Here is a 19,980-nt window from a genome sequence, read left to right as displayed (position 1 = left end):
TCTAATCAATTCTACAACCAGAGATTGAATCATATGTATACACTATAAAAAAAACAGTGCAAGTGTGTAATCTATTTTCCAGAATTCTTGGGATGAACAGTTTTAAAGAAGAGAAGGTTTTTTGGCAGTCTGGAGGACTATCACTAAGGCACATTTTAAAATCACCTAATCTTCATCCACACAACCCCTAGTATTCCCAACTCTCATCCCACTTCTTTTTTCTTGTAACAGTATTTCTAACACTATAACAATAACCGTAGTGAGAGGCACTTTGTGATATGACTGACAAGGGAAGTTTCCGGATAATAGATGCCGATATAGATTTCAGATTGTTTTTCTTTTACCACTGACAGCACACTATGGTTTCTATAACTTACACTGCAAATCAGACAAGACAAGTAAAAAAAAATATTAATAAATTGATTTCTGTTGCGCTCTCTCCACAGTGCTGTATAAGGAGGTAAAACATTTTTTGCAAATGATTATGTCAGTGAATGCAGAGCCGTAGCAGGGCTTCACGGTACCCTGTGCCAGCTATGCCCCCAACCACAAGACATCGTGATGTCATGTTGTGGAGGTGGGGCTGCCAGTGGCAGTATGGACATCAGCACCACCGGAGCTTCCTCAGGATGTTCCAGTGTGCTGTACAGGCTGCCAGTTGCATATCTGGAGCATCCAATGGATGTTCCAGGCACCCTGCTAGCCAGATGCAGGGTCCGTGGGGCAGCGTGCTGCCCAAAGAGTCCTGCGCTCTGTGTGAAGGTACGGCTCACATTGCTCTAGTTATAACCGAAGAATTATTGTTAAATAGAAGTATCCCAATGAAATGTATTTTAAAGGGCATAATTATTTGTTCGAAGATAATGGCATATGTAATAAAGTAATATAAAAGGGATTTTACCACCTACTCTGTACATGATGTAGTGAGGTTTTTCCCTCTAAGAACCTATATCTTTGCCAGAGGACCACTGATAGATTTTGGCCTCCACAAGGGGAGGGGGTTTCCTAATTTACATAGTAGGCATTACTGGACTGAAATGTTAGACCCATCAATCACTGTTTCTGCCCACTGATGTGATTACATTTTAAAGTCCCAGCACAGCAAATATTTCTATTGAAATGCAAGTGTTGTCATGAGGGCATGCTCTGCAAATCAGATTCTCTTTTGTGGATGCCAAAGTCCATTTGGGGTATGTAATGGGTGTTCCAGAAGTGGAACCACAACCATATAAGTGAGTGGCTAAATCTTATTTATAAAAAGTGTAATAAGCCTCTAGTTTAGAGCAATCCAATAAAATCATACTGGTGTTTTGTAATGTGCTTTGTTAATCAGCTACTGTACAATTATATAATGTTCTTCAATGAACTCTTACCATTAACAAATAGACTGCTAGGATCCATAGTATATATTCCTAGTTTGGTAATGCTGCTTGTCCGATTGCTTATCTCCTTGTATAAAGTCACTTTATTAAATGTTGAAGAACTGGAATTACTGACATATTTGCAGATGGCGTCAACTTTAGTGTGTCCTACACTGTCTGCTGAGCTGTACATCAAATTGGAAGATCATAGTTAGAGTCTGCCACAAAACGACTGATATGTTTAGTATATCATGGAATATGGTGTATAATATAGACTAGTAATATAGCACTTAACAAATTAAAACCTACCTGAAGCTAATGCTTTCACACCCAGAATATGAACTTCCTATACTGGTGTTCTTCATGAGAGGATTCAGCTGTGTGGTTGAGAACAAAATTACATTATGAAGCATACTTAAATTGGTGATAACATTGTGAGTCAACGCTGACTCCCCTTGTGCATTTCATACCGAGACTCAAAGCTAAAACAGCAATTGCACAAATATGAAACCAGGATTATAGACGAAAGACTTATGGGAAAGGTTACAAACAAAATATAACGAGATATGTGGAAAGATAAATAACTACTTAAGGAATGTAAAGGAGTTTCACAAATATATGAAATGTGATAACAACTAATGACTCACCAAAGCATAGATAATGTCTTGGGTGCTGTTGAATTTTGTTGTGTTTTTACTTGCAAGGTCTGTGGTGAACTGAAGATTTGTCAGAATGAAGCTCAAGTTGAAGCTGACACTTGTTTGTGGCGCTATAGCTATGGTAAACAAAATAAGATATATTCACTTTCAGATGACTAACAATGTTTTAATTAGACTTTTTCTAAGCTCATTTGTCTGAGGCATTAAATATGAAGAAAAGTTGAGGAAACTAATGTAACTTACTTATTGCTGTAGTTGGTGAATTCTTTTCATTGTATTCTGAAAAATAGTAAGAAAATAATTGAATAGATTATCTTGCATAACATACAGTTACAGATGCATGGATGTTATTCAGACATGCGGACCACCATAGCAGTGTGTAGGAAATGTACCACCTCCCACTATGTGTTATATGCTTCACACCTTTTGTCTCATATAAACCTGCTGAACCTGTTACTCAAGATTTAAGATAGCTGGAGATTTTTTTTTCCTTTACAAATTTTGTTGGTTACTGTAATATTAACAACAAAATAAATGATTTAATAGTATACAACTTTACATATGTACATAAATCATTAATCAAATATATTCAGAAGCCTTTAAACGTAAAAAATGCACTATAAGTTTTACGGATTCAGTATGATTTACCAAGGCCGGCGGTTCAAATCCCGACAGCGGCAGCCCAACAAGGATGAAAATGCCGATCGTCCCAAGGTAAGTATTCACTAACCTATTCTACCCCCTAACCCTAATCCTCCCTTAGGGGTGCCTAACCCTAACCTCCCCCCTAAGTGCCTAACCCTAATCCCCCCTCTAAGTGCCTAAACCTAACCCCCCTTCCCCACCGCCTGAACCTAAGTCCCGCGGGGGGGTGCCTACCCTAACCTCCACCCGGGGATACCTAACCCTAACCACACCTTCCCCAAGCCTAAACCTAACCTCCTGGTGGGGGGTGCCTATCCCTAAGTCCCCCCCCCCGGGAACCCTAAACCTAACCCCCCCGCGGCTGTCCGTGGCCGTCACAATCCCAACGCCTGTCATTTAATCCTTGCCGGGATTATACAGTCGGGAAGCCGGCGGTCGGGATTCCGTCCATCGGCTTCCCAACTGTTTCCCAAGTTTTACATGTATAGAAATGTTATTGACCAAGCAGTGGCTTGCTATACAGACTAGTCAGGAACAGGAAAAGAACCAGTACTCCAGGATAGGGACACACTCTAAGCATATACCAAGTTAGATTTAAATAGTTACATATCAGGGAGAACTACCTAATCTTCTTTCTACTGTGCTTGTGGTGTTGTAAAGGTGGGTACACAACTGACAGATATATCTGCAGATCGAGTGATCTCCAGATATATCTGCAGATGATGGTCATTCATACACACTGAACGCCCATCATCTGCTTGTGCTCTCGGGACCCGGCGGCCGGTGGGCATGTCGGGGGCTTGTCCCGTCCCCCTCCTCGCGGCTGCCGCTGTGTGTGTACGGGCGGTCTGTCAAGACATATCTGTCGATCGGCTATGCAGCACAGCCAATGCGATATGTTGGTGAACTGTGACGTTCACTGACATATCGTGGGTACACACTGGCTGATGGGAAGCAGATACATTGGCCGATCAATTGATTGGCCAATGTATCTGTCAGTGTGTACCCAGCATAACTCTCATCCCCTGTTCATTGCTTCATGTGAAATGATAGACAGCAGATTACAACCATCTTAAATGCACAGACTCTATCTTTTCCTCTAAATTTTTCTATCTGCAGGGAATCATCATATGTGAATCACCTATGATATTGAATTTATATGTCACTATGAAATGCCATTTTTGTTTCCCAGAGTGTGACCGTTATCAGATTACATTGTGCTGTTCCTCACTTGTGGGGACCTGCTTTTTGCTTTATTGTTTCCCAGGTTGTGACCTTCATCTGATTGCATTTTACTGTTTCACTTAAGGAGGATACACACTTGACGATATGTCGTCCAGTCCTGTAGATCGGAGCGACATATCAGGTACACCGTCTAGTGTGTACCCATGATATGCGCGCTCCCTGCTGCAGGGCCAATGGGGTATATTGCTAATGAGGTCATGCTGCAGAATGCAGCATGACATGTCCCTCCCCCCATCAGACACGGCATCAGCAAGTGTGTATGCACTTGCCGCGTGCTGGGTCCCGTCGCCGGCGATATAGCGCTAGGTACACATTGGCTAATGTGTACCCAGCTTTACCCTGGTGACCAATTATACAACTGTACATTATCTATGAAATAATCCCTTCATGCTAATATAAAAATGTTTTAATAATTTCCATGGTTACCATTATCCTATTGTATTCTGCATATATGTATAAACATGTGAGAGGTCTGTGGGTCCACTATTTAACACTCTATAATTTTTCTTTTTGTTAGTATTTCTTTGATTTTTTCAAAAACTTTGCATCACCACATAACATCTCTCATCTTTATTAGTGAATACACTTCAAAGTCTATCACACTCACACCTGTATCTGTCTTTTTACAATTTGTTTTGAGGTTCTTGCCTCACATCTTTAATTTTCTCCTCCAGTTGTTTATTAGTAAACATTATATTGCAAATTGTTTGGAGGACTACTGTTGATTTATATATTTGACCTTTGACTGCACATACCATATATGTGAATCTTGTTCCGGTTATCTTTTTATCATAGTGCTACTTTTTTTTTAACTATTTCTATTAAAAGTTAATTTTTAACCATTTAACTCCAACTTGGTACTGTAAAGGCTTTGAGTGTGCCCTATCCCAGAGTACTGTTTCTTTTCCTGTTCCCTTGTTCATATCATTCCCCTTCCCCCTCCCTTATACTTTAACAAATAGAATTCACAATTTATATCTTACCATTAACATAGAGACTGCCTGGGTCTAGGGAATACATGCCGAGATGGGTTACACCATTTGTTTTGCTGGCCAACTCTTTGAAATATGTAACTCGGTCAAATCCATTAGATGCAGAGTTATTAGTGTAGGTGCAGACAGCATCAACTTTGGTGTCACTTACACTGTTTGCTGAGCTAAGAAAAAGATTAAACAGTAAAGTATGTGGATAACATTTTTTTCTTGTACAGCTTTAATAAACTACATATAATCTACATACTGTACTATGCTATAATTTTAAGTATACAGTTATTAAATAATTACAGTGTGCTCATTCCTCCAACCTTACTGACAGTGTGAATGGAGAATGCTATTCTTGGCAGTGTGGATGTTGATGTGCAGGACACATAGTTCTATTGATTCTCTACAGAGGCCGAAGTGACAATATATAATATTTATTTGAATGGTAAAACATCTATCTGTTGTATTATTATTTATTTTTTTACTCTACTAAACATTGATATCTCTATAACTGACAGTAATTAGTATACACAGTCCACACACTCTTAGTCAGAGGTTCCCAAACTCTGCCATTACAGTCCAGGTTTTATCAAGGTGAATTAATTAGTAGCTCAGTCAATTTGATTTAACCATCTGGACTCAAGCATGGATTTTCTTAAAACCTGGACTGTAATGGTGATGTTTTGGGAACCTCTGCTAAGTGATATATAGTATAAGTCTAATGCCAAGCATAACATAAGATAAGATAAGATGCTATAGATGTTATAAGATGCTATAGATTCTGATAGGCAAACAACTTAGTTGGCATCTCTTACCGAAATAAAATTATTTGGCAGCCATTGTAAGAGGACCCCAGACTTGTATTCTTGATAAGGCTTGACAGCTAAAGGAGATAATTAGTATTACCAAACAGAATACACATTACAAATAGCCAATGTTATGCTCCTAATTGCTTTTTTTGTACTACAGTACTGTTGAAAAGATAACATAGGCAGAAAGCATATCATGGAAATTCACCCGTATACTGTACTGAGATAGCTAACTTCCAGCAGGCCCCAGAGATAATTGTGAGGCCCTCTCTCGTCAGCCTGCTTTATCTTAATGCTATATCTATATCTGTTCTTCACTTGCTTTCTGTTTGTGTTTCCAATCTAAGGACAGGGGAACCGGCAAGTATGGCAGGGAGAGGATGGGATGGAGAGGGGACAGGGTAGAGTGTGGGTGGGCTGTGGTGACCTGGCATAGGGGCCTATTCATCATTGATAAATGGCCTGGTAACCATGCGGAAACACTAGTTTCCGCATATTTTACTTACCTGGCCATTCATCATCGGGGGTCCGATAGGACCCACTGATATTCAGCATACTCCGAAAACTAAAAGATTTCAGAGTTTTCTCACAAATGCGTAGCCGGGCCAACGGGGAGGAGTTAAGTAACACAGCTTCTTCTGTAGCTGCGATACTAATCTGAGGGGACAGCTGCTTTTCGGAGCAGCTGTCCCCTCACCAGGGCAATAATGAATTGCTCCGGTGTAATCTATACCCCGCTGCGAGTTGGATACTTAAGTATCCCTTGCAACGAGTTCAATACTAAATCATCGGAGGCCATACGGCCTCCAATTATAAATAGGCCCCATAGTCCCTTTTCATACAGTAGTTGACCATGTTTGTATTACTTTCATATTGATTAATGATAAAACTGGATGGAATTACCTGGGAAATAGAAGAAAGTAGCAGATATAAGAATTAATGGACAAACAAACTCACCAGGGTAGTTATAATTGTTGCAGTGCTGTTGAATTTCAAGGCGTTCTGGACACCAAGATCTGAAGTGTATTTTAAGTTGGTCATTGTGAAGTTCAAGGTGAAACTATTCATGACTGGACCAGCTGATGACACATTTGAATAAAACAAATAAAAAGATAAATGAATATCACAATGCACTGTCTCTCTACATAAAATTAGTGAATACTCAGTAATGCGACAAGCAGAGCTTGTCAGTTAAACATTAAATACACAAATACCTGAACCTGTAGAAAAATCTAGAAGATGCAAAGGATAGGTATAAATACTGTACTGTAGTGAAAATGTTCTTAACCCATTTTTCTATATTATACACATACAGTATGTTGTGATTAAGTACTGTATATTGTTCAAAAATGCAATCAATACATGATGAATAATATGTTTATTACTTGGTAGCTCACAACTAAGTTGCAAATAAACAATTATGGGTACCTGCACTATATTGTAAGGTGACCTATGTTTTAAGTCCCAACCCATAGGTTCAGAAAGTGTGCTCTAGTAAGGCAATCTTTTATATATTGCGACACCAAAACAAAAATATTGATTTAGCTGTTTGTTACTGTAAATACTTACAAGTAGTCGGTATGGGTGGTGCCTTTTCATTATATCCTGAAAAAACAAAACAAAAAGAAGAATAGCCACTTGAAAAAAGCAAACCTGGTAAATATACTATTAAATGGGTTTTGCAACTGTATTTGAAATTATTGTATTTAAAGTCTGATTTTCAGATTACCATTGACATAAAGGCTGTTTGGATCCAAATTGTAAATCCCTAACTTGGTGACATTGCTTGTTTGGTTTTTCATCTCTCTGTAGAAAGCCACTGGATCCAATGGGGGAGATGCCAACTGGCTGGTGTATGTGCATATGGCATCAACTTTAGTGTCTTTAGAATTTGTCAACCTTTAAAATAATTCAGAAAAGAAAATCTTGAATATAAGATACAATTTAAATATATAAACATTGCTGTAGTATAGAGAGTAATTGAATTGTGAAAATGCTGCTTTGATCATTAATTGTTTAGCAAAAATTATTTTTTCTACATTTTACTTGTTTATTTAATTATGTATACTGTATTCAAAATGTAGAGTTTCTATAAATTCATTGAGTCAGTACTTAACACTTGCTGTGGAAATGCTACTGACTGAGCAAGCTGTGAAATGGTTTATTACTTATTGGGAGGTGGATTATATAGAAATCTTATAGTGTATTTTGACTGGCATTACCCTTGAAAAATGTAATCCTTGTGATTTATTAAATAAAGTAAAAAAATTACTAATTTTGACAATATATTTATGTGCTGTATAAATTGTAGATGTTATAGTAATTGTAGCGCAATGGTTATCTCTTACATAAATCTGATCGTTTGACATGCTGGGGAGGAAGTATTCAGCGTGGTTTTTTTCATCACAGAGTTCAACTGAAAAGGGAGAAGAATATTCATAATAATCCACTAAAATAGCACTTAGATAACATTTGCTTATACATCTACTTTTATAGAAACAGCAATTTTTACAGGAAATAATATATTAGTTCAAAATTAAACATGAATGTGAGTGAATTGTGTTGTTACAAACATATTCTGTACAATGATGGGTTCTCTTAACCTTTTTGCAAGAAAAATCAAATTTTCATTATTTTTATTTAGTTACCTACATTATACTACTGGGTATTATTTAGCAGACCATATTCATATCAGTAATAATAAGCCATGCTTGTCATTATTATAAGTGCATGTACACAAATTAAAGGTCAAGTCAATGGTTATTTGCAATCAGTTATACAGTGAACTTGTTTGATTCTGTTCACATTATTTTGTTGCTATTTTGCTATTGTCACCTTATTATTATTATTATTATTATTATTATTATTATTATTATTATTATTATTATTATTATTATTATTATCATTATTATTATTATCCTTTATTTCTATGGTGCCCCAAGGATTCCACAGTGCCTTGCAAAGTACATAAACAATTGAGCTGTACAAGAGAACAGTGACTTACAGTACAAGACAATGCAGAACAAGTACGTTGTATATGAACATTACTGCAACAGTGGTCATAACCCTCAAATAAGTAGAACAGTGGCAGAAGTTAAGAGTTAGGCACCGAGGGTAATAGTAAGGGAAGGAAAAGCACATGCTCGTGTTATAATACATAATGCTGTATGTCTAATTGTGTTTAAATAAAATGCATAATTAAAAAAAAAGACCTAGTAATCAACTGCACTCACCAAGGTATTCATGATGAGTTGAGTGCTATTGAATGTGGAGGTGTTTGGTGTCCCCATATCTGCAGTGTATGGGAGATTAGTTACTGTCAAATTCAGGGTCAAGGTGCTGACTGTTGTTATTGGTGTGGTTGGAATTGTACCTGAAATGCAAACAATGAAACATAAAATAAAGTAGATTATAACAAAAAAAATCTACTGTACTTAATAAAAAACAAAAGGTCAACTTAGAAAAACAACTAAACAGCTTGCCAATATTTTTTGTTATCTGGTCAATGTCAATTTAAATAACAATAAATAACATAAATTTCATTGATGTGAACTTACTTGTTGGTGTAATTAACAGTTTCTCGTTGTATCCTTGATAAAAGAAAAACAATTCAAAAGGTGAGCCAAACAATAATCACTTGCTGCATTTCCATAGATCAGTACATTGTTTACAGAAATATCTACTATTTTTAATAGACTTTATATCATCTTAAATTATTTGTGATGTTTTCTAATATAAAGCCATTTAATAACAAAAACAAAATTGTAAAGGGTAGATGAATCCTTGACCTTACCATTGACATAAACACTATTTGTATCCAGATTATAGATCCCCAGTTTGGTGGAGTTGTTTGTCTGGCTTTTCAACTCCTTGTAATATGTCACTGTATCAAATGAGGGCAGTGCTGACTTGTTGGTGTATGTGCATATGGCATCAACTTTAGTGTCTTTGGAATTGGCCAACCTAGAACACAATGCCAACAATATCATAAACTATCCAATACTGATGTTGAAATAATTAGAACTCAGTAAACTTATTTTAATCGAAACTCTAAAGTTCAGACAATGATTTGCACGGAGAATAAGTTACTTTTTTAACTATTTTTTTATTACTAGTATATAAATTTATATAGAACAGAAATTGCAGACTACTGTATTATAGTAAATATGTCTTACGTTAGTCTCACAACTTTACAGTGGGAAGAAGTGTCCTTCAGACTTGTTTTATTTACCACAGTGTCCAGCTGAAAAAGACAAGTATTTATAGTTTTTAGTCACAAATATCTAATAAAATGGGTAATAAACATACATTTTTAAAGTACTAACTAATGTTAATTTAGAAGATTTATGGATCACATATTTATTCTTCACTTCTTCAGTTATTAAAATGTAACACTTTATTTTGGTATGCACTTTGCTTAATGGTTGTTTAATACTTCATATATAGGAAAAGATACCATGTGTACTGTGTATTTCAGGTTATTTAGTTTGAGTGTATTCACATAACATATGTAACCGGGCTAAAGGGGTGTGGTATGATATGTTGACAGTCATAACTTCAACATTGACATGTCAGCATTCACCATGTAGACCATGGTAGACTATCAACATGTTAGAATGTCAACATATCGTTCCTGGTGGTCCAGCAGTGACTTATATGCTCCCGATGGCTGCAGCAGCTCCAGAGCAGCCTTTGCATGCTGGCGGTCATGTGACCATCACTTCCAGTGCAGACCTTCGGCACCTGGGTAAGTATTTTTCTGCTATACCTAACCACAATCCCTACCCATAACCCTCCCTCTAGTGCATAACCCTAACCTCAACCCCCGCAACTTAATGCTAACCCTAACCCTCCCACCCATAGCCTAACCCTATCCTTTCCCCCTGTAACCTATCCATAACCCTCCCGCACATAGCCTAACTCAAATGTCAACACTCTGTCAATGTGGAAATTTCACATGTCGGTATTGTGAGCATGTAGACACATTGCCTGATGGCATTTTGATAATGTCAAAATCATAACTGTTGACATTGTGGTGTCGGCAATATGATTGGAGGCATTGTCGTTGTCAACCTTTTGACTACATTCTGGGACAAAAAAAATGAAAACTTAACATTATCATGGACACAACTAATAGATTATGCAATCTGGGGCTAAGGATAAATTGAGTGTGTTCCATATCACAGTAATGACACAAGATATGAGAAGTTAGTATTTAGGGTTCACAACAACAATAATGTATTGATGTCATAACATATCATCTTGCCCACAATCTATTACACTTACCAAAGTACTTATGATGAGCTGAGTACTATTGAATGTGGAGGTGTATGGTGTCCCCATATCTGAAGTGTATGGGAGATTAGTTATTGTGAAATTCAGGGTCAAGGTGTTGATTGTTGTTGTTGGTGTGGTTGGGCTTGGACCTGAAATGTAAATAAGTAAAAATAAATTACAGTACTGTACATATCTACTACAATAAAAAACATCTAAAAGTCTTTATAATAACTCTCCATTATGTTTTAATGTGTCACTTTTTGTTTGTACCAAAACCAATAAACTACAAATCAGTTTCATTAATATGAACTTACTTGGGGTTGGTGTAATTGACAACTTCTCATTGTATCCTTGACAAAAAAAGAAAGACAAATGAAAATGTAAGCCAAACTAATAGCACTTGTGGCCTTTCCATAGCGCAGCTCGTAGTCTACAGATCTATCCACTATTTTTCACTTAAATAACAGTATTTTAAATTAGTTGAGATGTTTTCTAACACAAAACACTTCATTCTGCCAAACACAAACTGTAAAGGGAAAGATATGATTTAGACAAAGAGACACTGTGGGAGGTGAAACTTTGACCTTACCATTGACATAAACACTATTTGGATCCAGGTTATAGATCCCCAGTTTGGTGGAGTTGTTTGTCTGGCTTTTCAGCTCCTTGTAGTAGGTCACTGTATCAAATGGGGGCAGTGCCGAGTTGTTCGTGTATGTGCATATGGCATCAACTTTAGTGTCTTTGGAATTGGCCAACCTAGAACACAATGCCAACAATTTCATAAACTATCCAATTCTGATGTTCAATTATTTATAACTAAATAGCCTTCATCAATTTAACCTCTGAAGTTCTCACAAATGACATACACAGAACAAATTTGAATTGTATATATTTTACTAGTAGTGGATAAATTAAATAATATGGAAATGAAATTGCACACTAGAGAAGTAAATGTCTTACGTCAATCTCACAACTTTACAGTGGTAAGAAGTGTCCTTCAGGCTGGTTTTATTTACCACAGTGTCCAGCTGAAAAATATGAGTATTTAGAGTTTTTAGTAACACAACTCTAACAAAAGGAGTAATAACAAGTAATATAAAAGGCACTAACTAATCTATATTATTTTAATTTAGACGATGTATTGCTCATGTATTCTTCATATGTATCCAGGTACTGAATGTAACAACTTATTTTAGGCACACACTTTGCTAAACTGTTGTTTAATATTTCATATATAAGAAAATATATCCTGTGTACTTTGACTTTCAGGTTATTTGGTTTGGATGTATTCACATACTATGGCATATGGAACCAGGACTAATGTAAATAAAAACGTAACGTTACTGTTGGGCACAACCAATAGATTATGTAACTGCTGCTCAGGATGAAATGAGGGTGTTCCGTATTTCAAAAATGATATAAGATATATGTTAGCACTCAGGGTTTCACAGTAATAATGTATTGATGTTATACCATAAGATGAGCTTGCCCACAATCTATTACACTTACCAAAGTATCTATAATGAGCTGAGTACTATTGAATGTGGAGGTGTATGGTGTCCCCATATCTGACTTGTATGGGAGATTAGTTATTGAGAAATTCAAGGTCAAGGTGTTGATTGTTGTTATTGGTGTGGTTGGGCTTGGACCTGAAATGCAAATAAGTCACAATAAATTACTGTACTGTACATATCTGCTACAATAGAAAACATCTCAACATATTTTTAAGAACTCTCCATTATGTTTTAAGGTGTCACTTTTTGTTTGTACCAAAACCAATAATCTACATATCAGTTTCATTGATATGACTTACTTGGGGTTGGTGTAATTGACAGCTTCTCGTTGTATCCTTGACAAAAAAAGAAAGATAAATGATAATGTAAGCCAAACTAGTAGTCTTTGTGGCCTTTCCATGGCGCAGGTCATAGTCTACAGGTCTACCCACTATTTTTCACTTAAATATCATTATTTTAAATTAGTTGAGATGTTTTCTAACACAAAACACTTTATTCTGCCAAATACCAACTGTAAAGGTCAATATATGATTTAGGCAATGAGACACTGTGGGAAGTGAAACTTTGACCTTACCATTGACATAAACACTATTTGGATCCAGGTTATAGATCCCCAGTTTGGTGGAGTTGTTTGTCTGGCTTTTCAGCTCCTTGTAGTAGGTCACTGTATCAAATGGGGGCAGTGCTGAGTTGTTGGTGTATGTGCATATGGCATCAACTTTAGTGTCTTTGGAATTGGCCAACCTAGAACACAATGGCAACAATATCATTTATTATCCAATTCGGATGTTCAACTATTTATAACTGAATAGTCTTCATCAATTTAACCTCTGAAGTTCTCACAATTGACATACACAGAATACAAGTTAATTTTATTTGTATTTATTTTACTAGTAGTGGCTAAATTAAATAATATGGAAATTAAATTGCACACTAGAGAAGCAAATGTCTTACGTCAATCTCACAACTTTACAATGGTAAGAAGTGTCCTTCAGGCTGGTTTTATTTACCACAGTGTCCAGCTGAAAAAGATGAATATTTATAGTTTTTAGTAACACATTTCTAACAAAACGAGTAATAACAAGTAATATAAAAGGCACTAACTAATCTATATTATTTTAACTTAGATGATGTATTGCTCATGTGTTCTTCATATGTATCCAGGTACTGAAATGTAACAACTTATTTTAGGCACACACTGTTGTTTAATATTTCATATATAAGAAAATATATCCTGTGTACTGTGACTTTCAGGTTATTTGGTTTGGATGTATTCACATACTATGGCATATGGAACCAGGACTAATGTAAATAAAAACGTAACGTTACTGTTGGGCACAACTAATAGATTATGTAACTGCTGCTCAGGATGAAATGAGTGTGTTCCGTATTTCAAACATTATATAAGATATATGTTAGCACTCATGGTTTCACAGCAATAATGTATTGATGTTATACCATAAGATGAGCTTGCCCACAATCTATTACACTTACCAAAGTATCTATGATGATCTGAGTACTATTGAATGTGGAGGTGTATGGTGTCCCCATATCTGACGTGTATGGGAGATTAGTTATTGTGAAATTCAAGGTCAAGGTGTTGATTGTTGTTATTGGTGTGGTTGGGCTTGGACCTGAAATGCAAATAAGTCACAATAAATTACTGTACTGTACATATCTACTACAATAGAAAACATCTAAACATATTTTTAATAACTCTCCATTATGTTTTAAGGTGTCACTTTTTGTTTGTACCAAAACCAATAAACTACAAATCAGTTTCATTGATATGACTTACTTGGGGTTGGTGTAATTGACTGCTTCTCGTTGTATCCTTGACAAAAAATGAAAGACAAATGATAATGTAAGCCAAACTAATAGCACTTGTGGCCTTTCCATGGCGCAGGTAATAGTCTAAGGGTCTATCCACTATTTTTCACTTAAATATCATTATTTTAAATTAGTTCAGATGTTTTCTAACACAAAACACTTTATTCTGCCAAATACCAAACGTAAAGGTCAAAATATGATTTAGGCAATGAGACACTGTGGGAAGTGAAACTTTGACCTTACCATTGACATAAACACTATTTGGATCCAGGTTATAGATCCCCAGTTTGGTGGAGTTGTTTGTCTGGCTTTTCAGCTCCTTGTAGTAGGTCACTGTATCAAATGGGGGCAGTGCTGAGTTGTTGGTGTATGTGCATATGGCATCAACTTTAGTGTCTTTGGAATTGGCCAACCTAGAATAAAATGGCAACAATATCATTAATTATCCAATTTGGATGTTCAATTATTTATAACTGAATAGCCTTCATCAATTTAACCTCTGAAGTTCTCACAATTGACATACACAGAATATAAGTTAATTTTATTTGTATTTATTTTACTAGTAGTGGCTAAATTAAATTATATGGAAATGTAATTGCACACTAGAGAAGTAAATGTCTTACATCAATCTCACAACTTTACAATAGTAAGAAGTGTCCTTCAGGCTGGTTTTATTTACCACAGTGTCCAGCTGAAAAAGATGAATATTTATAGTTTTTAGTAACACATTTCTAACAAAACGAGTAATAACAAGTAATATAAAAGGCACTAACTAATCTATATTATTTTAATTTAGACGATGTATTGCTCATGTGTTCTTCATATGTATCCAGGTACTGAAATGTAACAACTTATTTTAGGCACACACTTTGCTAAACTGTTGATTAATATTTCACATATAAGAAAATATATCCTGTGTACTTTGACTTTCAGGTTATTTGGTTTGGATGTATTCACATACTATGGCATATGGAACCAGGACTAATGTAAATAAAAACGTAACGTTACTGTTGGGCACAACCAATAGATTATGTAACTGCTGCTCAGGATGAAATGAGGGTGTTCCGTATTTCAAAAATGATATAAGATATATGTTAGCACTCAGGGTTTCACAGTAATAATGTATTGATGTTATACCATAAGATGAGCTTGCCCACAATCTATTACACTTACCAAAGTATCTATAATGAGCTGAGTACTATTGAATGTGGAGGTGTATGGTGTCCCCATATCTGACTTGTATGGGAGATTAGTTATTGAGAAATTCAAGGTCAAGGTGTTGATTGTTGTTATTGGTGTGGTTGGGCTTGGACCTGAAATGCAAATAAGTCACAATAAATTACTGTACTGTACATATCTGCTACAATAGAAAACATCTAAACATATTTTTAAGAACTCTCCATTATGTTTTAAGGTGTCACTTTTTGTTTGTACCAAAACCAATAATCTACATATCAGTTTCATTGATATGACTTACTTGGGGTTGGTGTAATTGACAGCTTCTCGTTGTATCCTTGACAAAAAAAGAAAGATAAATGATAATGTAAGCCAAACTAGTAGTCTTTGTGGCCTTTCCATGGCGCAGGTCATAGTCTACAGGTCTACCCACTATTTTTCACTTAAATATCATTATTTTAAATTAGTTGAGATGTTTTCTAACACAAAACACTTTATTCTGCCAAATACCAACTGTAAAGGTCAATATATGATTTAGGCAATGAGACACTGTGGGAAGTGAAACTTTGACCTTACCATTGACATAAACACTATTTGGATCCAGGTTATAGATCCCCAGTTTGGTGGAGTTGTTTGTCTGGCTTTTCAGCTCCTTGTAGTAGGTCACTGTATCAAATGGGGGCAGTGCTGAGTTGTTGGTGTATGTGCATATGGCATCAACTTTAGTGTCTTTGGAATTGGCCAACCTAGAACACAATGGCAACAATATCATTTATTATCCAATTCGGATGTTCAACTATTTATAACTGAATAGTCTTCATCAATTTAACCTCTGAAGTTCTCACAATTGACATACACAGAATACAAGTTAATTTTATTTGTATTTATTTTACTAGTAGTGGCTAAATTAAATAATATGGAAATTAAATTGCACACTAGAGAAGCAAATGTCTTACGTCAATCTCACAACTTTACAATGGTAAGAAGTGTCCTTCAGGCTGGTTTTATTTACCACAGTGTCCAGCTGAAAAAGATGAATATTTATAGTTTTTAGTAACACATTTCTAACAAAACGAGTAATAACAAGTAATATAAAAGGCACTAACTAATCTATATTATTTTAACTTAGATGATGTATTGCTCATGTGTTCTTCATATGTATCCAGGTACTGAAATGTAACAACTTATTTTAGGCACACACTGTTGTTTAATATTTCATATATAAGAAAATATATCCTGTGTACTGTGACTTTCAGGTTATTTGGTTTGGATGTATTCACATACTATGGCATATGGAACCAGGACTAATGTAAATAAAAACGTAACGTTACTGTTGGGCACAACTAATAGATTATGTAACTGCTGCTCAGGATGAAATGAGTGTGTTCCGTATTTCAAACATTATATAAGATATATGTTAGCACTCATGGTTTCACAGCAATAATGTATTGATGTTATACCATAAGATGAGCTTGCCCACAATCTATTACACTTACCAAAGTATCTATGATGATCTGAGTACTATTGAATGTGGAGGTGTATGGTGTCCCCATATCTGACGTGTATGGGAGATTAGTTATTGTGAAATTCAAGGTCAAGGTGTTGATTGTTGTTATTGGTGTGGTTGGGCTTGGACCTGAAATGCAAATAAGTCACAATAAATTACTGTACTGTACATATCTACTACAATAGAAAACATCTAAACATATTTTTAATAACTCTCCATTATGTTTTAAGGTGTCACTTTTTGTTTGTACCAAAACCAATAAACTACAAATCAGTTTCATTGATATGACTTACTTGGGGTTGGTGTAATTGACTGCTTCTCGTTGTATCCTTGACAAAAAATGAAAGACAAATGATAATGTAAGCCAAACTAATAGCACTTGTGGCCTTTCCATGGCGCAGGTAATAGTCTAAGGGTCTATCCACTATTTTTCACTTAAATATCATTATTTTAAATTAGTTCAGATGTTTTCTAACACAAAACACTTTATTCTGCCAAATACCAAACGTAAAGGTCAAAATATGATTTAGGCAATGAGACACTGTGGGAAGTGAAACTTTGACCTTACCATTGACATAAACACTATTTGGATCCAGGTTATAGATCCCCAGTTTGGTGGAGTTGTTTGTCTGGCTTTTCAGCTCCTTGTAGTAGGTCACTGTATCAAATGGGGGCAGTGCTGAGTTGTTGGTGTATGTGCATATGGCATCAACTTTAGTGTCTTTGGAATTGGCCAACCTAGAATAAAATGGCAACAATATCATTAATTATCCAATTTGGATGTTCAATTATTTATAACTGAATAGCCTTCATCAATTTAACCTCTGAAGTTCTCACAATTGACATACACAGAATATAAGTTAATTTTATTTGTATTTATTTTACTAGTAGTGGCTAAATTAAATTATATGGAAATGTAATTGCACACTAGAGAAGTAAATGTCTTACATCAATCTCACAACTTTACAATAGTAAGAAGTGTCCTTCAGGCTGGTTTTATTTACCACAGTGTCCAGCTGAAAAAGATGAATATTTATAGTTTTTAGTAACACATTTCTAACAAAACGAGTAATAACAAGTAATATAAAAGGCACTAACTAATCTATATTATTTTAATTTAGACGATGTATTGCTCATGTGTTCTTCATATGTATCCAGGTACTGAAATGTAACAACTTATTTTAGGCACACACTTTGCTAAACTGTTGATTAATATTTCACATATAAGAAAATATATCCTGTGTACTGTGACTTCAGGTTATTTGGTTTGGGTGTATTCACATACTATGGCATATGGTACCAGAACTAATGTAAATAAAAACTTAACATTAGCACTCAGGGTTTCACAGCAATAATGTACTGATGTTATACCATAAAATGAGCTTGCACAAAGCTTTATTACACTTACCAAAGTATCTATGATGAGCTGAGTGCTATTGAATGTGGAGGAGTATGGTGTACCCATATCTGAAGTATATGGGAGATTAGTTATTGTGAAATTCAGAGTCAAGGTGTTGATTGTTGTTATTGATGTGGTTGAGATTGGACCTGAAATGCAAATAAATAAAAATGAAGTATTGTACTTATAATTTTATAATGGAAAACAAAAATCTAAATTACTAAAATAATGTGTCCAAATCTTTTGTTTTCTATTCTGTAGCAGTTTTAATAATATACATATTTTATAGTATTATGTCACTTTTTTTTGTACCATAAAAAACGCAAATAATAATAAAAAATAAACTGCAAATCATTTTCATTAATGTGAACTCACTTGTGGTTGGTGTAATTGGCAGTTTTTCATTGTATCCTTAATAAAAAGAAAGAAAAATATAAATTTGAGCCTAACGATAACAAATTTCTGACTTTCCATTTCTCAGTCCATAGGTTACTGGAATATTCACTATTTTCCACAGACGTAACATCCTAATTTATGAAAGATATTTTTCAACACAAAACGTAAATTAGGTAGACAACATAAAAAGTTATTGTTTTGTGGTGATCTTCTAACTTTGTTTCTCACTCAGTCATCTACTGTAATACATTATAGAACAAATTGTTAGCCAGACTTTTGTGAAACAAAGCAGGAGCAAAATCTCTACAAAGAACGAGTATAGAACAGGTGAGAACAATAATTATTATCTTTATTTGAAGTTTAAAAAGGAAAATAACCATTTTTTATGCCCATCTATGCTGGATAATAAAAAGAAATACTGATATTCCTGAATAATATCCTCTGTTTATGCAGTACTGTGCAACATAATAATAAGACTAATTACCATTGACGTAAAGGCTGTTTGGATCCAGTGTGTAAATTCCCAACTTAGTGACATTATAAGTTTGATTTTTCAGCTCTTGGTAAAATTTAATTGAATCAAATGACGGAGTTGTTGATTTGTTGTTGTAGCTGCAGACAGCGTCAACTTTGGTGTTACCGTCACTGTTTGCCAAACTGTCGAGCAAACATAAGAATCTTTACCATGTTAATTAGAAATGAGTAACATACAGTAATAAAAGCACATATCACTTTCTACTAATATTTTTGTAAACTTTTTTCCAGTTTAAATGGGTTCTCCAGAATAATATATGCTGTGCCGAACCGTCATAACAACCCCATCCATTAGAGGTCATTATCTTTACTTTCATACTCTCTGCGCAATCGTAACAAATGATGATTGAGCACATGCACTATACCTCGCTCATTTTTGTGCCATTGAAACAATCTGATGGATGTGACTCACATTTTTTTGATTATACTATAATGTGCTATCAAACATAATTTATTATACTATAATATATTTTTAAGGAGCTGAAGTGCTGGCTGTAATTTAGACTTGTTGAAGGGATTTTCAAGCATGCTGGGAGCAAGCAGCTGAATGGTGTGCATTGCCTATATATCACTAGTTCAACACTAGATTCATCAGTAAGGTCAGTATTAATAAGAGATAAAATGGTTATGATAGGAAATGTCATA

The 19,980-nt window shown here is 35.2% G+C and overlaps 1 protein-coding gene across 1 annotated transcript in view; it reads right to left on the bottom strand.

Moving 5' to 3' along the window:
* LOC148501177 (mucin-16-like) overlaps window positions 1–19,980 on the bottom strand; it is a 48,384-nt gene that overhangs the window by 12,804 nt on the left and 15,600 nt on the right. The window contains exons 13-49 of the mRNA XM_088450824.1: window positions 19,286–19,458; window positions 18,781–18,816; window positions 18,415–18,554; window positions 17,955–18,022; window positions 17,575–17,744; window positions 17,300–17,335; window positions 16,996–17,135; window positions 16,456–16,523; window positions 16,076–16,245; window positions 15,801–15,836; window positions 15,497–15,636; window positions 14,947–15,014; window positions 14,567–14,736; window positions 14,292–14,327; window positions 13,988–14,127; window positions 13,448–13,515; window positions 13,068–13,237; window positions 12,793–12,828; window positions 12,489–12,628; window positions 11,940–12,007; window positions 11,566–11,735; window positions 11,291–11,326; window positions 10,986–11,125; window positions 9,875–9,942; window positions 9,493–9,662; window positions 9,257–9,289; window positions 8,933–9,072; window positions 8,048–8,115; window positions 7,429–7,598; window positions 7,269–7,304; window positions 6,657–6,778; window positions 5,706–5,773; window positions 4,894–5,066; window positions 2,264–2,299; window positions 2,009–2,136; window positions 1,671–1,738; window positions 1,374–1,546 (exon numbers count right to left, since the gene is read on the bottom strand). Of these exons, the coding sequence (XP_088306950.1) occupies window positions 1,374–1,546; window positions 1,671–1,738; window positions 2,009–2,136; window positions 2,264–2,299; window positions 4,894–5,066; window positions 5,706–5,773; window positions 6,657–6,778; window positions 7,269–7,304; window positions 7,429–7,598; window positions 8,048–8,115; window positions 8,933–9,072; window positions 9,257–9,289; window positions 9,493–9,662; window positions 9,875–9,942; window positions 10,986–11,125; window positions 11,291–11,326; window positions 11,566–11,735; window positions 11,940–12,007; window positions 12,489–12,628; window positions 12,793–12,828; window positions 13,068–13,237; window positions 13,448–13,515; window positions 13,988–14,127; window positions 14,292–14,327; window positions 14,567–14,736; window positions 14,947–15,014; window positions 15,497–15,636; window positions 15,801–15,836; window positions 16,076–16,245; window positions 16,456–16,523; window positions 16,996–17,135; window positions 17,300–17,335; window positions 17,575–17,744; window positions 17,955–18,022; window positions 18,415–18,554; window positions 18,781–18,816; window positions 19,286–19,458 (3,872 nt within the window). The remainder of the gene's footprint in view (window positions 1–1,373; window positions 1,547–1,670; window positions 1,739–2,008; window positions 2,137–2,263; window positions 2,300–4,893; window positions 5,067–5,705; window positions 5,774–6,656; window positions 6,779–7,268; window positions 7,305–7,428; window positions 7,599–8,047; window positions 8,116–8,932; window positions 9,073–9,256; window positions 9,290–9,492; window positions 9,663–9,874; window positions 9,943–10,985; window positions 11,126–11,290; window positions 11,327–11,565; window positions 11,736–11,939; window positions 12,008–12,488; window positions 12,629–12,792; window positions 12,829–13,067; window positions 13,238–13,447; window positions 13,516–13,987; window positions 14,128–14,291; window positions 14,328–14,566; window positions 14,737–14,946; window positions 15,015–15,496; window positions 15,637–15,800; window positions 15,837–16,075; window positions 16,246–16,455; window positions 16,524–16,995; window positions 17,136–17,299; window positions 17,336–17,574; window positions 17,745–17,954; window positions 18,023–18,414; window positions 18,555–18,780; window positions 18,817–19,285; window positions 19,459–19,980) is intronic.

The sequence above is a fragment of the Taudactylus pleione genome, unplaced genomic scaffold (genome assembly GCF_031769625.1).
Source record: "Taudactylus pleione unplaced genomic scaffold, aTauple2 ptg000529l, whole genome shotgun sequence".
Lineage (NCBI taxonomy): Eukaryota > Metazoa > Chordata > Amphibia > Anura > Myobatrachidae > Taudactylus > Taudactylus pleione.
The sequence above is the reverse complement of the archived record's forward strand: the minus strand, read 5'-3'. Positions and strand labels throughout refer to the sequence as shown.